Raw genomic sequence first — 17,767 nt, 5'->3', positions numbered from 1 at the left:
GCTCACTCTGCCTGCTTTGCCGATCCACTGAGATCCCCTCAGCGAGTTGGAGGTTCCATGCCTGCTCGGCGTCCCCAGTGAGAGAGGCGGGGAAAGGGGGAGCGCCCGGGGTCCTGGCCCTGGCCTGGTGGTCCCGGCCCCGTGGTCCCGCCCCGGCCCAGCCAGCTCCGAGGGAAAGCAATTACGTTGGAGGCATTGGAGGCGCCGACGGTGGTGCTGGTGGGGACCTCCACCCCGGCGCCATGGCTGGGGGGCTGGTCGGGGTCCTCGACGCCCTCGGCGTAGCTGATGTCCTCGTAAGGGGGCGGCGTGTAGTAGTCCTCGATGGGCACATAGTCGTAGTCCCCGATGCCGGGGTCCTCCTCCTTCCCAGCCCCCTCATGGGCATCGGGCACGGGAGCAGCCGCCGTGGGGGGCGGGGTCAGCTCCTGAGAGCCAGGCAGAGAGAGGCGGGGCTGGGGAGGCTGCCGGCCAGCGACCTGGGCCTTGGGCCACCTCTGCCGTGAAACAGGGCCCTCTCCGCCAACCGGGACCCTGCGGATTCTGGGTGCAGGGGCTGCCCCTGGCCCCCAGGAGGGGGCGGCCCAGCCCAGGAGGGCGCTGGGAATGGACTGAAACTCGACGTGTTAAGCACTTGAAAAGGGCAAACTGTATCTCAAAAGCTTTCTTAAAAAAGAGAACATCCCAGGCAGACAGCAGGAGAAGCCAGTCCCCCAGCCACCCTCTGGGGCGGGGACAGTGGCCCTTCACTTCTGCATGCCTTGAGGTCACAAGCCGCCATGGACAGCCCCCTCCCAACGCAGCCCCCCCCCCCCGGAAGGACAAATCACCTCTGGCCCCTCGCTTCCCTGCCGAGCCTGTACTGCCTCCCAGTGCCCCCCATTTTCACACACGCCCCCCCCCCGGTCCCCCCCATCCGCCTGCGCGCCCGCCCGGACCTCGGGAGTATCTGTGGTCTCCTTAGCGGCTCCCGCCGGCTTCCCGGTGGGGGTGGGCTCCTTGCCCGGGCTGTCGGGGTCCTCGTAGTAGGGGTACTCGTAGTAGTAAGTCTCGCCTTCCCCCTCTCCATCTGGGTACTGGCAGGGAAGCAGGCGCGTGAGGATGGGGGGCCCGCCGCAGGCCTGCCTGCTCTCACCTGCGCGCGCCGGACTCTGTGGGCCAGAAAGCCGCTCCCAGCCCACCCAAGCAGGAAGCTGAGCCTGCCCCATAAGACATCCCAGGGAAGAAAAGGGGTCCCTGGTCCCCCTCAGAGAAAGCTGAATCCTAAAAGAGGCCTAGAACTTCTGACCCTTCAGAACCCAAGAGCCGGCCAAACGCTGGGCCCCGCTGGCAACATCCCGTCACTCGGTGGGGAGGGACTTCACGGCGACAGAAGGGCAGCCCTGGTCCTGGGGACACTTGCGTCAGGGACTCGGAGGGGTAGCTCATCTCGGGAGGGTAAGATGTGCGGGGCAGGGCGCCGGAAGCCCTGGGAGCGAGGCGAGGCCCAGCCCCCCGGTCCCCGGGCAGGAAGGGAGGCCGGACAGAGCGGGAGAGGTCTGGACGCCACCTGAGAGCGTGGACTGCAAACAACATGAACCCAGGCACCGCTGGCCTTCAAGGGCACGAGGGCGGGAACGGCCAGCCCCAGGCCACGGCAGGTTGCGGCGAGGGGGCGAAGCCTAGGACATGCTCCTGCTGTGCAAGGGACGGGGCTGCTCCTCAGGCGGCTATGCCGGGGGCCAGGGGCCCCTCCGTTCCGAGTGGGCAGCCCCCCTACTTGGCAGGCACGGGCAGCTCCACCCCCGACTCAGCCCCTGGGGCCCGGCAGCCGCTCTGCTCGGAAGGCCTGCGACAGGGGACAGAGGCACCTCGCCATCTCATCTAGAAATCGTCTGAGCTTAGAGGAGAGGGTCCTTGACCAACGTCCTCAGTGGCTCGGCCCCTCTTCCCGCCCGGGGGAGTATTTAACACGGAGGTGTCACGGCTTCTGTGCCCTCCCGCCCCAGGCCCCGCGGACCCAGCCAGGCCGACTCACGTATTCGTCTGGGTGGGGGTCCTGGGACTGCGGGGTGTCGGGGACGGCTGTGTCGCAGTCAGGACTGTAGTGCTCGCAGTAATCGTACGCCGCCCGGGGGTCCGAGACGAACAGCAGCTGCTGGATGTCACCCTGGAAAAGGACAAACGCCCTTGAACAAGAGGCACACAGGGACCCACGAGGGGACCCGGCAGACCAGCCTGGCGTCTGAGGGAGAGGCCTGTCCTCAGCCAGCCTTCCCCTCCGGAGCTGCTGCCCCCCGAAACCACCGACGTGCGACTGTTCTGCCCACCCAGCCACCCAGCCACCCCCTCCCCACCCGCCATCCGTCCGCCATCCGTCCGCCGCCCCTCCATCGACCTGGTGCCAGGAAGGCAGAGGGAGGCGCGGGGAGGAGCGGATGCGCCTGCCACCCAGGGTCACAAAGCGCGGGTCCCCTGGGGTGTCTGGCACAAGGCGCCAGCGGAGTGCGCAGCCCCGGGGAGGGGACCTGCCGCCTTCCCCTGCTCCCCAGAGGCTCTGCGGGGAACCCGGCCCAGAGACGGGGTGCGTGGGAGTGACTCCGCGGCAGAAGCGGGTGACAGCCCCCGAGTCCAGACAGGCCCGTGAACCCCTGACCCGCGCGCCATGGCTCCGCATGCGTGCCCCCCGCCCCGGGTTTGACGCCCCCGGAGGAGGAGCCCGGAGCGCCCGTCTCCGCAGGCAGACCCGTCCCCACGCCGACGGCTCTGCCGACCCGGCTTCCTCCGGAGGTCAGCCCCCGGGGCTCTGCCTCCGGCCACGCACGGCGGGGCCCCTTCCACCCGCCTCACCCCTGCAGGCCCCGCAGCCCAGGCCACCCTGCCGCCGGTCTCCTCCCCGCCGGGGACAGAGGCGGTGCAGACGGAGCCTCCCGCTGCTGCCGGGCCCGGGCCCCCGGCCCCCACGCCGGCAGACGGGGCGTCACAGCTCAGCACCCGCCGCGGTTCCCCGCCTGGCCCTCGGCCAGGGCCCCACCCGGCAAGTCCCTGTCTCCCTCCGGACGCCAGCAGCCCCTGGCTCGCGGCTGAAGCCTCAGCAGGAGAGAACAGGTGACAGGATCACAACCATGCGTTTTCACGAAGGGACGTGACTTCCAGTCCCAATTCCATCCGCTTCAAATAAAATATTTGCTCCTCTCAACTGGCAGTTTCATGTGTGAACATGTGTTCTCCCAGCGCAGTTACAGGGAGGAAGAGGAGGCTGGGGGGCCGTCGGGGACCGTCAGGGGTCACTGTGAGCGCCGGCGCCTGGCCAGGGGCCTGGATGAGCTCCGCACACCTCAGTGTCCCCGGTCCCAGGCGCCAACATGCATGAGCATGTGTGTATGTGCCTTGTGCGTGTGTGTGCCAGCGTGCATGAGTCCATGTGTGTGTGGGCGTGGCGGTGTATGTGCGTACCGCACAGGGCTGCCGCACGGCTCCCTGCTCTGGGTGACCCACACCTGAATGGATGCGGGCGACCCCATCCTTGGGCACCCGCAGGACGAAGCGAAGGGGCAGCTCCGCCTCCACCAGCCTGGGCTCCTGGCCTCAGGGCGCTGGGCTGACCCTGGGGCCTGGGGCCGGGTCCCCGCCCACAGCAGCAGCCCGGCCGGTCCTGGGGCTGCGGGCACAACCCAGCCACCGCAGCCCCGGCAGGCCGGCCTCCAGGGCGCACTGCCCCGTGCAGCCTCGCCGTTTCACGCCCCCGCCCGCGTGCGGGCTGGACGGGATGACCCCTCACCCCCTTCCCCGCGCCACACGGACATGCCCCATGTGTCCGTGCGGCCTCCACGGGACGGAGCTGGAGCCTGTTCCCTCTCCCCGGTGCCACAGAGGCATGGAAGGGCCACAGCGTGGGGGCTCCCAAGTCCCCTGTTCCCACCCCAGCGCTGCCTGGCTCCCTTCGAGGTCAAGCACTGTGCGCTGTGCATTCAACAGCCTTGGGCTCCCAGGCCCCACGCACGGCACCGCGGCGGCGCCCAGCAGCCCCTGGCGGCGCAGCGTTAGCCCCAGCCCACCTGGCCTCGGCGCGCAGGCCGCACCCGCTCCCACCTCGGATGCCCGGCCAAGGCCGTTCGTCACTCAGCTGCGCTCTGACGCCGACCCAGGCCCGGCGGCCCCACGCGGCCTCCCTGGGGTGGCCCCCCTGGGGTGGCCCCGGTCACCTGCCCAGAGAAGCAGGCGCCTCTGCTCACACCATCCCTCGCTTTAACAACCACCTGTTTTCTCCTTTTTCACCCTATTTCTGCCCCTACCCGGTCAGTGGGCTCTGCTGAGGCCCTAGAAGCTTCTCCCACCGGCAGTCCAGCTTCCTGCTGCGGACACCTGGAGGCCGGGAGGCCACCGGCGGCCGCAATGCAGCAGGACATACGTTGTCCTTGGCCTTTGCTGAGACGGGAGCTTTCTGCTGAGTCAGTTCGGCCTTTTCCGCTAATGAGGTTTTATCCAGCCTGCACTTCTGCTCGGAGCAGAAGAAACTGCAGAGCCCTCGTTGGAGAGTTTTGCGACCCCACGGGCTGGGGGGGCCAGAAGGCGTGCGGTTTGCCCAGAGCCAGGCCTGTGCACCCCGTCCCAAGCCATTCAACCCCGCGTCCCTCCCCTCAGCGGAACCCGAGCGCCTGGGGATGCAGCCCCACGCCGCCGCCGGCCCCACGCCACGGGCCTGGCTCTCCCTGCGATTTTATGGCCTAATTTTCGCCGGAGTACTTCACCCTCGTAAAGGAAAACGCGCGTCATCTGAGAAAACAAACGCTTCCCACAGAGGCTGCAGGAGGAATGGCCGGTGAGCGCGCGTGCTGTCCGCGGAGCGAAAGCAGCGGGAAAGCACCCATGTGCCCCCCGTCAGCAGCTCTGTCCACCAGTCCGCACAGTAAAGGCAGCCCCCGCGAGTCTGTGTGCCACCCATGGGGCGGAGTGGGGAGCGGGAGGAGGCAGCGGGGAGCGCGGGGGCTCCGGAGGCCAGCACACCTGGGTGTCCATCCCAACCAAGGGAAACTTAGGCGCAGCCCCCGAAGCGCCGAGCCACGGTTTCCTGGGCCATGTAATGAGGGGGAGCCACACAGCAGTGGGGCTGCGGTGGGGGGTGTGCGCGGCCCGCCTCCGCTCACAGGGCGGCAGTGCCCGGGGGCACGTGGGCACGGGCCAACCCCATCCACCTGGCAAAGCGCCCCCGAGGGCCAGGCGGCTTCGGACGGACGTGACCGGCGCACGGCGGCAGGGGGGGGAATGCCGGGGTCCCTTCCGTGAGCCACCTCCTGCCATCCTGCGGGACAATGTCACACGGCCAAGGCCGCCCCGCTCCCGCGCTCACGCTCTTGCGGCCCAAACCGCGCACACTGAAAACCTGGCTGGGACGTTTCCAGCCCGTGAGTCGCACGGTGGAAAAGCAGAGGCTGCAGCAGGAGCAGGCCCTGGTCGTCTGGAGACCCCGCGGAGGCGGGGAGGGAGTCTCACGCTACCGAGTGGGCATTAAAGAAATACCTTCATGGGCTGAGACCACGTCCTGCTGCCCCCGCTCCTCACCCCGGCCCCTGCGCCCCGGTCCTCACCTACGCCGCCCGCAGCTGCTGCTCCAGGGCGTCCAGGCTCCTGGCTACTCATGCCCCTGCGGGTGCGGGCTGTGCAGGGCCGCACCGGAGGCTCCCCGGGGCGGGGGAGGGGCCAGGGCACAGGGACAGGGCGGGGGATGGTCGGGTCCCAGCCTCACTGCTCCCTGAAGCTGGCTGCGGTGACGGATGGGTCAGCTGAGCAAACTGAGAGGGGCGCTTCGTCCCCGGATGGGAGGACAGGGCGGCAGAGCCTGCGCCTGGGGCCAGGCCCACGTCCTCCAGAGCCCCGGACCCTATAAAGAGCAGAGGTCTCAGTCCCCGCCCTGCCGGCCGCGTGGCCCCGGATGTGTGGATGGCTGCCCCGCACAGACACGACACACAGGCCCGGCCTCGTTGCCAGGCAGCACACGCGTGACGCCGCCCCCTCCTCCCCTGCACGTGCAGAGAGCAGGCCCAGGGGGACACACACGTGGCAACAAGCTCCCCAGAGGAAGGAACGCGGACCCTCTGCCCAGCTGCAGACAGAGGCGAGGCACGGACACAAGGCGCTTGGGCGCCCGGCGGCTCCCGCGCCCGCCCGCTGCGGTGCCTTCAGCGCGTCACCCGGTCTCTCCGGGCCCCACGTGTTCACGCGTGAAAGCGGGTGACGGGGTCCGCCTCACAGGGGCGCGCGGAGGGCGGGGCCGAGGTCCGTGCAGGACGCTCCGTGGGCCGTGAGCACAGCAAGGCCCAGGTAGGCGGCAGCTGCCGCCGTCGGCACCCCCTCCGCTGCCACCAACGTCGCCTTCATCAGCATCACCAACACAGAGCCGTCGCCATCGGCCCCGCCATCACCATGCCCACGCAGTCCCCGCCACGCCCACCGCTGTCGCCCCGCCTCCGCCACGGCCGCCATCACCGCCCACAGCCCTCGACCTCCGCCCCCCGCCCCCCCCCCCCCCCCCGCGAAGGCACTCCGCGCAGGCGGTCCGCTCCCCCGCTCCCCTGCTCCCCCCGCCAGCGCGTGCAGCCCCTCGACGGCGCGTCGCTCGGACAGAGGATGACTCGGCGTTTGGGACCCCAGCCTCACCCTCCCAGCGCTTCCTCGGGCGGCGGCCCAAGTGACGGAGGGACTGGCTGCCTGGGGCGGTCGAGGAGCGCGCCCTGGAGGGGGGCCCTCGGAGCTGGGCGCTGGCGGAGGAGGCGGGCGCTGCACATTCGCCTCTGCGGATGCTCCTGCAGCGTGTCCGCTCCGCCACCGCCTCGCCCTGTGCCCTGGACGAGGCTCTCCAGCCTCAGGCGCCGACCGCCTGCCTCCCGGCCCAGACTCGGGCCTGCAGCTCAGCCTCCCCTGGATACAGTCCAGGCCCTCGATGGTCTGTCGTCGGTTCCGAACACGGTGCCGCGACCCCGGCCACACCCATGGCCTCTGCTGGGCCTGACCCCCGAGCCCCTGCGTCTGCTCCGTTGGAAACGCTCCCCCCTGCTGCCTGTCCTGCTTTCGCACAACTGCCTGGTGCGAACCGGGGGAGAAATTCACGTTTGTCCTGACTGAACGCCACCTCCTTAGTTCCAGAACGTGGCCTCAGCCAGGAGGCCGGCCCGAGCTTCGACCTGCCGGCCAAGGCCGTCACATGGCATCTGCGACAGTCAGGCCCAACTCAGGGTCTTTCTACAAACCCACAGCTGCCAGGGGGTCCTCACGGCCCATCACCCCGCCCCACCTGGGGCCCCGGAGTCCTGAGCCGGCGGCGGCAGCCGGGCCGGGCGTCTCGGCATGCAGAGGATCCAGGCGCCCGGCCGGCCCAGCGCCAAGAGCTCCTACATGAAATCCGGCCGGCATGGGCAGGGGCGTGAGTCTGAGCCGGATTTTCCATGTTCTCAGAGTGAGACTCTGAGCAGGAGCCGCAGCGGCCGCCAAGGAACGCGCTGCCTGGCTCTCGGCTGGGCCGCCCTCCAGCCCCGGGACACACGCTTGAGGGGGCACCCCCTCCCCGTCTCAGAGACTCTCTCCTGAGGCCACCAGAGGGCTTCCGGGACGGTCCAACCCCACGGGCCGGGACTGCCCCTCCTCGGAGGGGTCTCGTCCCACCCCCACACTCACGACCGCAGCCGTGAGAGGGCGCCGTGCGGGGGAGGCTGAAGCCCGGCTGCCCCAGCCCGCCTGAGTCCGCGACCTCCCCGAGCCCCCCATCTGCGAAGCAGAGGTACCAGTGACAGTAACGGTATTCGCTGCCGTCATTACAGCTCTAATAACCACCAACTCCTCTCCCACGGTGTGGCCCGGTGACCTGTGGGCCCGCCCCCGGGGGCCGGGGACGCGATCCAGGCTCAGGCCGGCAGCCGCGGACCGCAGCGCAGGGCTCGGTGAGGCGACGCCGCCTGCCGCGCTCGCCACAAGCCAGCGGCCCCGCTTCCCGGGTGAGGAAACAGGCCCCGCTGGCCTGGTGCCCCTTGGGGGGGTCTCTGGGCCCCTCCTCGCCAGGCCCCCGCGTGCGAGACACCCGCCACACGGATCGCGAGTGCCCTGTGCCGTGCAAGCCAGCACAGGCACGTCCTCCGAGCTTGCCACCCACCCCGGCCCCCTGGGGCACAGCTCGAGAAGAGCCCCTTGGCACGAACATCAACAGGAGACCACGCCATGTCCCCGCGTCACCCGCTCCCACCTGCCTCTGCTGAGCAGCCACACCCTCCCGATGCCCAGCTGGTCCCGGGCCTGCAGCCAGCAGGCTGCCCGCCACCTGCACCGGGCAGGAGTCCAGGCCGGGGGACGATGAGGTCACTGGTCACACAGGGAAGGCTACTGTCCCTGCAGACCGCTTGTGCCGGCCCTTCCTAGAAGGCTCCGGGTCTCCACAGACCCCGCAGGCCAGGGCACCTCCAGGGCTACGGGAATGGAGCGGCCGCCAGGGACCCGCACTGGGTGGGGAAGGTCGTGGCCTGGTCTCTGAGGACACGGTTTTCCTTATCAGGTGGACAGAGATGCCGGGGCTGCGGCGACCGTCACACGCCAAGTCCATCACGACATCAAGGCAGGACCGCTGGGCTCCGGGCAGCCCCACAGCCCCCAGCAGACTCTCGAGTTCGGCAGTTCCCGCTGAGAACAGCGCTGAGCACAAAACTGGCCGTGCACCAGACTCCCAGAATCCTGCAGGCTCCCCCGCGTGGCGCGGCGCGGCGCGGCGCGGCAGGGCAAACTGGCTCTTAACGCGGGAGTCGCCCCTGCAGGCGAGGAGCGTGGCTGCGGGAGAAGCCGTGCCCGGCGGTGCCAGCCCCTCCTTTGGGAGCGCCCCCTCTAGGCGCCCTGTGGTAAAGTGCAAAGTGAGCTGAATCCCTTTTATTTCAAAAGGAATAAAAACTCTGTCTCACTTGCTACAAGATGAAGGGTGGCTGGGAATGTGAGGCCGACCCACCCAACTTTGTCCCATGAAAGGAAAAAAATAGGAAAAATGAAAAACAGCCCTGGCTGGTGTGGCTCAGTGGACGGAACGCCAGCCTGCAAACCAAAGGGTCGTCAGTTCGATTCCCAGTCAGGGCACAGGCCCGGGTTGCAGGCCAGGTCCCCAGTAGGGGGTGCGCAAGAGGCAACCGCATGTGGATTGCCTCTCCCTCCTTTTCTCCCTCCCTTCCCCACTCTCTAAAAGTAAATAAAGAAAATCTTTAAAAAAAATAAAAATAAATTTTTAAAAAGGTGGTCGAGGGCCTCCAGGGCGCCCCGGAGCTCCACCGGTCTGCGCTGGGGAAGGCGGCCCGCGTTTTCCACAGCGCCCAGGCCGGGACCAGCCAGGAAGTCCGCGCTACAGAAGCACACACCCCTCAGAGCGCGCACCACGCACGCGTGGTCAGCAAACATCTCTCTCCCTGGCAGGGCCGCCACTCCTACTCAGATCGAAGCCGCTCCCGGAAAGAGGGGCCCCCCAGAATTTGGGACAGATTCCTGCCCTGCGGCCCCCCGCCGCAGAGGGAGAGGCCATCAGAGCAGGAAACAGGCTGTTCAATTCGAGATCCGTTTCTTTTAGAAAAGCATTAAGGGTTTCCGTTCTGTAATAGTAAGAGCAGGGACCAGCCAGCTGTGGAATGCTGGCTGTGGGCCGCGTACACCCACCGCGCAGGGGCGGTGTTAGGCCTGCCCCCCGGACAGAGGGGGGACACCAGGTCTCAGACAGGCCGGCGAACGGCAGCGCCGGGTCCCGCCGGCTCTGACCGCTGCAGGCAGTGCCAGGCGCAGCGGGCTCTTTGTGCATGTGTGCGCCAGGAAGACAGCTTTTCTGGCTCAGTGAGAGCATCGAGGAGGCAGAACTATTTTAGGGTCCTAATCTTTTGAAGATCAGTAAAGCTTTCCCCTGACTCTTTCCAATAAAAGGCGCAGTGTGAGCACACAGGCGGCACTCAGCACACCTCCCCCCACCCCGGCCCCGGGTCCCTGAGTCGGCGCCCAGGCTGAGCACTTCACGCGCGAGCCCAGGTACGCGCCCCAACACCTCACGGGGCGTCATGACTAGTCCCCACATTTTACAAACGCGCGTCCTCACGCTTGCCAATATCACCCGCTTTACCTACACCAGCAAAAACTCCATCCCAGTCGGTGGGACCCCCGGGCTCCCTGCAGAGCCCCGAAGCTGCCTCCTGTGTGGTGGAGGATGGCCCTGCCGCCCTGCAGGTCACCCCAAGTCTGTGGTCAGGGGGTGCACATGGTCTCTGTAACTGGCAAAATCTGGCGCAGCTGGTGGGACGCAGGCAACAGCCCATCCTGCCATCCCGTGGGCTCAGCGTCCTGGAACTGCACTCTGTACGAGGGCTGCCGCCGGCCTCCCCAGCCCTCCGCCGGGCCCCCCCCCGCCCTCCACCGCCCCCCCCCACAGGCGGCTGTTCCGACAGCTCCGCAGTTGCCCATGCGGGCTCCACCCCCCGCCCCCGCCCGCTGCAGGCTGGGCGAACAGCAAGAACAGCAAGAACGCTCACTCCCTCGAGCACTTCACCGTCTGAGAGGGGCAGGGCACCACCCCGATCGCATGCGACCTCACGCGATTTGGCCTTAGCTCGACGAAGCTGCCGCGTCTGCGATCCCCGTTCACAGGTGGAGCAGCCTGGGCGCAGAGACGTCTGCGGGGCCTGCCTGAGGCCCACGTCCAGCACGTGGGCGTGCCTGCGGGCCGGCACCCCGGGGGGCCCTGGGTCACAGCTACGCCCTCCGGCCCCACTGTGACTTAGAGAAACGCGAGCCCCCGGCAGACCGTGGAGTCCACAAGGCCCTCGGCACCGCAAAAGCAGGACCGGAGGAGTCGGCCTGCATTCTCTCACCAGTGTCTGTTCCAGGGGCCGCGTGGGACAGCCGGCCCCTCCTGCTCACCTCAAACACATCCTCATCCAGGATCCGGGTGCCGAACACAACAATGCCGTTGGTGTCTATTATGGGGTGGTCGCTGCGGTCGAGGAACTGGGTGACCTTCTTTCGACAGTCCAGGATCAAGGTGACGTTTTTCCTGTGGACGCTGAGCGCGATTCTGTGCCATCTGCAAAGCAGCAGACGCCAGGGTGGGAGGGGGGGCATCAGGGAACGCCAGCGCAGGCAGCACGCGGCCCACGGCTGGGGACCCGAGGGAGGAGCCCTGTTTCCCAGCACTGTCACGGTGGGGCGGAGCCTCTGCCCCGGTCCCAGCCACCCCACGCCACCCTCCAGGTGCCTCTGATGTCCCGTCTCCCAGCGTGGGTCCGCGCAGGGACACACCGGGGTGCGACCTTGTGTGGACCATCTGAACCCCAAAAGCCAACGGCAGGCTGCCACAGGGACCACGTTTACAGGGGAGGATGGGAACCAGGCACCTCCGTGATAAGAAACTCAGGCATTGTGTCCTGAAGGCCTTCCTGGCCCGAGGCCTCGGACCTGTCGGCCCCCACTGGGTGCCTTTCAGCCGGCGGGGTTTAGGTACGTGCCCGACAGAATCCTGGGAAGGCCCACCTGCTCTTCATCGTCCCTTCCCACACCTAACGTGCCTGTGCCCGTCAGGATTCCTTAAATCCTTTGCAAACAAGTCAGGTACCATCACCCCACCTCCTGCGTCCCCTCTGAACACAGAGGCTGGCAGCAGGCGCGTTTCCGTGCACTGGGCCAGGGCACACGGGGGCCCAGAGGGAAGAGAGAGCGGGACCCGGCTCCCGGGACTCCAAGCCCAGGGCTCCCTCCGCCGGGCGCGCACCTGGGGGTGCCTCGGCACCTGCTGCTGGACAGCACAGCCCACGGGGAGGCCCCGGTCGGCCGGCCAGCTTTAGGGGGCATGCCCAGGCCCCCCAGCAGGACCGGGTCGCTGAGGGGTGCCCACTTACTTGCCGTCGGACAGGTTGATGCCCCTGAAGAGGGGGTAATCATCTGGCCCCGGTCTCCCGGTGTGGTCCTCGTACAGGAAGACCGGAGAGCGGCCCATCTCCAGGCCGATCTGCTGAATGCCCTGCTCATTGTAGATGGAGACCAGGAAGGCCTGGCTGCCCTTCTTGGCTTTCACAGTGGTTAGAATGGAGAAGTCCTCGGGAAACGCGGATGCTGCAACGGAGGAGGGAGGTGAGAGGAGGCCAGAAGCCCTGCGGCCGCCCCCACCCCCAGCCCCACACACCCCGGCCACCCGCTGTGTGTGAGGGCCCTCAGCCCTCAGCTGCACGGCTGCCCCCTGATCAAACTCATCCTGCAGCCTCATCTGTCCCCACACAGCCAAGCCTGACCCCTTCCAGGCTCAGGTCAAATGCAAGGCGAGCTGGTCCTGCCAGCTGTGACCCTTCCACGTTGTCTTCTCAGCCCCCACACCTAAGACGTCTGCGTGGAGGTCCTTATGAGGACCTCCTAGAACCTGAATTCCCTGAGGGCGGGGCTGTTCAGATGCAGCTGGACCCTCCCCGGCGCCCAAAGCCGTGCCTAGCAGAGGGTGTCTTACTCCGTGCCCTCTGGGGGCTGTAGGGGCAAGAGGCAGGGGATCGGCTGGAATTGCACTTTTTGCCATTTGCTGGTTGACACGCCAAACAAAAGATATCGCAAGAAACAAAGCCTGCTGCGTCCCCCCGCCCCACACGCCCCAGGCCTCTGCACACTCCATCCCAGGCAGCCCACCGCCTCTCCGGCCACCGTGTGCGACCTGCAGTTCTGCCGAGAGCCGGGGGCCCACGGGGCGCCTGGGGCGTGAGGGAGGGCGGGTCGGTGTGCTGTGCAGTGCACCCGGGGACCGTGCGCACCCCCGCACCAGCCAGGAGTGGGGCGCCCACAGAGGGGTCCGAGGGATGCACGGCGCGGGGAAGAGGCAGAGCCTGCACGGCAGCTGCTCACGCTCAGCAGTGCTAGCCGGGGCCGCAGATCTGGCTCGGAGCCTAGAGGAAAGGATCCATAATCAGCTGCTCCTTTCAGACGGGAACAAGGTCAACCAGATGGCCCAGGCGCCAGCCCCTGCAAGGAAGCTGTCCATGGCCGCCCTCTGCTGGCAGAACTGCTGCACAACCAGGAAACCGGCCTTGCTTCTGGTCGGCCGCGCAGAGCCGCTGAGGGGCGCCACGCTGGGGAGAAGGGGACATCCAAAGTCCAGGCCAAGGGCGTCCTGAGACTGCAGAGGGGCGAGGGAGGACATCTGCTGCGGCCTCTGCGGCCACTGCAGGACCAGGGCGGGGAGCTCTTGCTCGGGCAAGAGCAGGGGCGGGGGAGGGTGGGAGGAGCACAGCTGTTTCGAACAGTGAAACCAAGTGTCCCCGGAAGGCCACCTCGGAGCGCTGCGTGAGGCCTGGAGGCGCAGTCACACACAGGCTGGGAGATCCATCTGCGGGCTCCCAGCCTTGGTGGAGGCGCCACTACGGAAGGCCCCCGGCCGGGCCCCGGGCTCCTTGTTAACGGGGTTTATCGCCACCCCCGACCCGAGACAGTCCCCCCGGTCCTGGCGTGAGCCGGGCCCTGGCACACGTGGCCACCCCGCGGGCTGGGGGCATGGAGCTGCCGTCTGTCTGTCGCTGCGCATTTTATTTCTCAGAGGAGCGTCACATGGGGAGCGGGTCCAGCCAGACGCCCGTGAGAGCCCCTCACGCCAGGTCCGCGTCGCCTGGGCGGAGGCCCACGGGCCCTGGGGCAGGAGCGGTAGACAGCAGGAGTTCAACGAGTGCGCGTGCCACTGAACTGCACCCTGCGAAGCCAGGGCGTTCTGCTGGAGGGAGGCTGAGGCGGGGGCCTCAGGCCACCACGCAGGGAAGCCTAGGGTGACAGGAACAGGGGCCGGGGGACACCGTCACGTCCAGCCCGGCCTCGGACCCTAGACAGGAAGGGAGTCTCAGCGCCCCAGAATTAGCGGGGGTGGGGGGGCAAACAAAACGGAGAGAGGACTCAACCCGCACCCCCGGCGCGCTGTGGCCCCCAGACCACGCCATCTCATCTCTGCCCGTCAGACACGGGCGTCTCAGATGCCGCGGGACTCAGCCACCCTCCGGCCGACGGACGCCAAAGCCAAAAGTGACAAGGGCGTGTTATTCCGAGCTGTGCTCAGGGGCACAGGGGCACACTGCGAGGACCTCAAAGGACGTCCTTCCACAGACTTCCCTGACTCGGCGCTTGGGGGCCCACAGAGGGGTCCACGGGAGCTCCCACGTCCACAGGCCCCAAGCGGCCTCGGTTCCTGGGGCGGTATTGAGGGGCCCTGCCTGTGGGCCCCTCCTACCCCGTAAGCAACTGATGGCCTGCCAGAGTCGAATCGAGCTCCTGATCTGAGAGCTCGGGGAGGGAGTAGGCTTACAAATGCCTCGTCGCGCGGCCCGGAATTCCCCCGGGGCCTACCAAAACCAGCCTGTACCCCGAGAGCCTGGGGCCCTCCTGCCACAAAATACTGCAGGCGGGAGGCGGGCGTACGGACCCAAAGTCCAGCGAGGGTGTCCTGCCCCGACCCTGAACTGGCGATGGGCCACATGGAAGGCGCCCCAGCGAGGGGGCTGCAGTTAGCGCCGAGGTGAGACGCCGTATTTGCACAGCCCGGCCTTTTATGTGACAACCCTAGGGCAGGCACGGCGCCGCGGGCCTGGGGTCCCCAGCCCAGCCACCTCGGCCCTGGGCCCTCAGCGCTCTCCGTTGCCCCGGGACAGGAATCCCGAACTGGGCACACGGGGCGGAACGCAGGCAACACGGCCGAAGCAGCAGGTGAGCCTCAGAAGGTCAAGGAGCACCTCTCTGGACGTATGGAAAACGAGACCCCACCGTCTCTGGGGGGAGCGACGCAGAGGCCCGCCAGTGGCCTCCATCTGCGATGAGGAGCAGACGGTCTCGAGGCCAGACGGCTGAACCCCGGGTGACTCGGGCGCCCAAAGCCGGGCTCCCTGAGACCTTGAAGGATCTGGGAGGCTCTGAGCGATCCCGTGCACCCAGAGCGATGTCCTCAGAACGGGCCGGCCCCGCCCGGGGGATTCGACGGACGGCGCAGGGGACGCGGGGGCGCAGTGCCGGCTGCTGGGAGCAGGGCGCAGAGGGGGCACCTCCGCGTGTCCACAACGGTGAGCGTGTCCTCCGGGGGCCCCAGAGGGACGCGGGATGGACAGGGAACATGCCTTGTCAAAAGACAGTCCGAGCTCTGTCCGGGTCACATTCAAGGCACCAGGAGGAGGGGGCACGGCCTTCTGAGAGTCACAACACATCCCCGAGGTGGGCGGCTGCCCCAGGTGCCCTGGCCCTTTCTGATCGGACCCAGAACGACAGGCTCGTTTAAGGGGCGGGGATGGGTTATCAATCACTGGCCTGTTTACCGCCATCCAGATAAGCCCCGAGCGTGTAATTAACTCTGGGGGGTGGGGAGGGGGTGTCACGTGCTGTCCCCGCGGCCAGGCCGCGACAGGGACGACAAACGCGGACGCTGCGTCCCAGCCGCTCCCGCCCTCCCGCTCCGGGTAGGCGATGAGAGGTGGGGCTCGGCGGTCGATGCCCAGGAAAAGCCCGCGCCCTCTCGCTGGGAGTCGCGACTGCGCCATGTGTCCGAGTGTCCCTGCTCCCAATCAAGCTTCCATCTGCAAGCACTTCCTCTCCCGTGACCCCAAGGGCGCCCACCACCTCGCCCCCGGGAACTGCGACCCCCTCGATGCGTCAGGGGTCCTGGCAGCCTGTCTGTGCTGGAGATACACCTGCCTGGAGCCGGGGCGGGGACGGCGAGGCCCCACGCGCCCGCCTTGGGTGGTGCACGGTGACAGCTGCCAGGGCAGGGCTCTCTCTCTAATGGGATCAAGTGGGCTCACTTGGGGGGGTCCTGGGAAGCGAGCGAGCTTCAGGCGCCCCTGGCCAGAGGCGGGGGAGGAGATGCACCCCCCCCCAACACACACGCACACTGCCTTGCGTCTCTTACCAGGGTACAGCTGCTTGGTGGGCGCGCTGAGCTGGGCGTCTTTCGTGACCCTGTAAGCCACATCCGGGTCCTCGGAAGATCGCCGTGTTGCGCAAAAACCTGTTGTCTTGGTTATTCCGTCAGGCAAGTTTTGAAAATCTAGGACCTTCAGGAGATCTGCTGGCTGAGCTGAAATGAGAAAGGGGAGGTGGAGGTGAGCCACAGGCTCGGGCAGGGGCCCAGGGTGCGGGGGGCAGTGGGCGGTGGTGGTAGGTGCACCAGAAGCCAGCGCAGAGCAGCCTCAGACCCCGGAGCCGGCGGAGGCAGGGGTCCCACTTGGGAGAAGCGCTCACGTCCGGCTGGGCAGCCCGGGTTCCCGCCGCAGGTCCACACACCAGAAGCAGACCCCTGGGGGCTCTGCTGAGCGGCCACCCCGTCCGACGCAGAGTCAACACTCCTTTCCCCCCCAGCACTCGGTGGGCAACTGCTGCACACACGACGCCCCCCACCCCCAGCTCCAGACACCTGTTCCCGCAGCCTCAGGGAAATCCACCCCTAACTGCGGCTGGGGGGCCGGACGAGATCCGGCTGCGGAGGGAGGCGGCGTGCAGAGGGCCAGCCGGGGGCCTGGGAGCCACCGACGGCCCACAAAACTGTCCCACAACTTCTGAGTGTCTGTGCTTCCCAGCGACCAAGAAGGAGGGCGGCAGGTGGGGAGGGCGGGGAGCGTAGTTTATCCCCCATCACGATCCCAGGAAAACGCAATTTCCCCCCAACAGCCCGCAGCAGCAACGTCAACCTTGTGCATCTCACGGCACGCAAACTCATTACTAAGATTCTGCAGCCCACCAAAAGAGATGTTTTTTGCCAATCTGACCCAAAATTAAAGAAAAAAAGGGCATCGTTTTGATCGATTGCCAAAAATAATAATAATAGCAATTACCTACCCCTTTTGCACCGAAGAGACTTTCTAAAAACTCGGGTGCCAATGTGCGTATATAAGGATTTCTGGTACCAAGAATTAATGATTCAGATGCAACTCTACTATGCGACCTCTACGTTTATGGTTCAAGACAGGGCATCACACCAAACAGCTACTGTTGTGTTGGCTGCGGCCATTTTTTTATTTGACCACCTGAGGGAAAAGAAGTCAGTGCCCCTGAAACACTCGGGTGTTGCGCGTTTCCAAAGGTCCTGGGGGACACCGCCGGCCCCGGGGGACCTGGGCCTCCAGGCCAGGCAGGGCGCAGCCAAGGGCGAGGGAGGAGCCGGTCCCTGCACGCCTTCCGGAAGTTTCCTGACCCTTCTCCAGGGCTCCTCGGAGCAGAGCAGGGGAGATGCCGGTGGCCTGGGGAAGACACGCATGGACTGCCGGGCTCAACGGCCTCCCTGCCCAAAAGATGGCCTCTGTGCATCCGCCCTAAACAAAGCCGGTTTCACGAGGAAAGTTCAGTGATGTTACCACAAACAAGAGGCCCCCAGGGCCTCGCAGAGAAAATACACTCACGCGTGGAGTCGGAGGGACAGAGCCCAGAGCCGCTGGGGAGCTGCCCTGGGCATTTGGGGAACCCAGCAGCCAGCACTCCCCCGGGGTCGGGGAGCTGGCCACGCCCCCTCCACTGGGTCCCCTGAGCCTCATCTGGCCAATCAGAGCACAGCGCCGCCCGTCCCAGGAGGTTGGTTGGGGTGGGCCGAGACTGGGCCAGGCCAAGGCAGCTCCAAGGTAGGACTCTCCCCCTGGGAAGGAGGACGTCGCTGAGCCCTGCTGTGGCCACTCGTGGACTTTGAGCCTGGAGCTGCAGGTGGCCGTCTCCAGGGTGGGGGAGGGCCCGTCTGAGAACGCAGAAAGGCAGCCTCCCACCCCGTCTGGGCTCCTGGATCAAGCTGCGCCTGAAGGAGGCCGGA

The 17,767-nt window shown here is 67.2% G+C and overlaps 1 protein-coding gene across 1 annotated transcript in view; it reads right to left on the bottom strand.

The window, feature by feature from the left end:
• Positions 1-17,767, bottom strand: part of COL5A1 (collagen type V alpha 1 chain) — a 112,810-nt gene that overhangs the window by 69,064 nt on the left and 25,979 nt on the right. Inside the window, exons 2-7 of the mRNA XM_054584787.1 lie at positions 15,884-16,051; positions 11,871-12,084; positions 10,897-11,059; positions 2,018-2,149; positions 939-1,076; positions 186-428 (exon numbers count right to left, since the gene is read on the bottom strand). Coding sequence (XP_054440762.1) covers positions 186-428; positions 939-1,076; positions 2,018-2,149; positions 10,897-11,059; positions 11,871-12,084; positions 15,884-16,051 — 1,058 coding nt within the window. The remainder of the gene's footprint in view (positions 1-185; positions 429-938; positions 1,077-2,017; positions 2,150-10,896; positions 11,060-11,870; positions 12,085-15,883; positions 16,052-17,767) is intronic.

This window comes from Pteronotus mesoamericanus, unplaced genomic scaffold (genome assembly GCF_021234165.1).
Source record: "Pteronotus mesoamericanus isolate MK-2021 breed Mesoamerican mustached bat unplaced genomic scaffold, CSHL_Meso_final contig_78, whole genome shotgun sequence".
Taxonomy (NCBI): domain Eukaryota; kingdom Metazoa; phylum Chordata; class Mammalia; order Chiroptera; family Mormoopidae; genus Pteronotus; species Pteronotus mesoamericanus.
The sequence above is the reverse complement of the archived record's forward strand: the minus strand, read 5'-3'. Positions and strand labels throughout refer to the sequence as shown.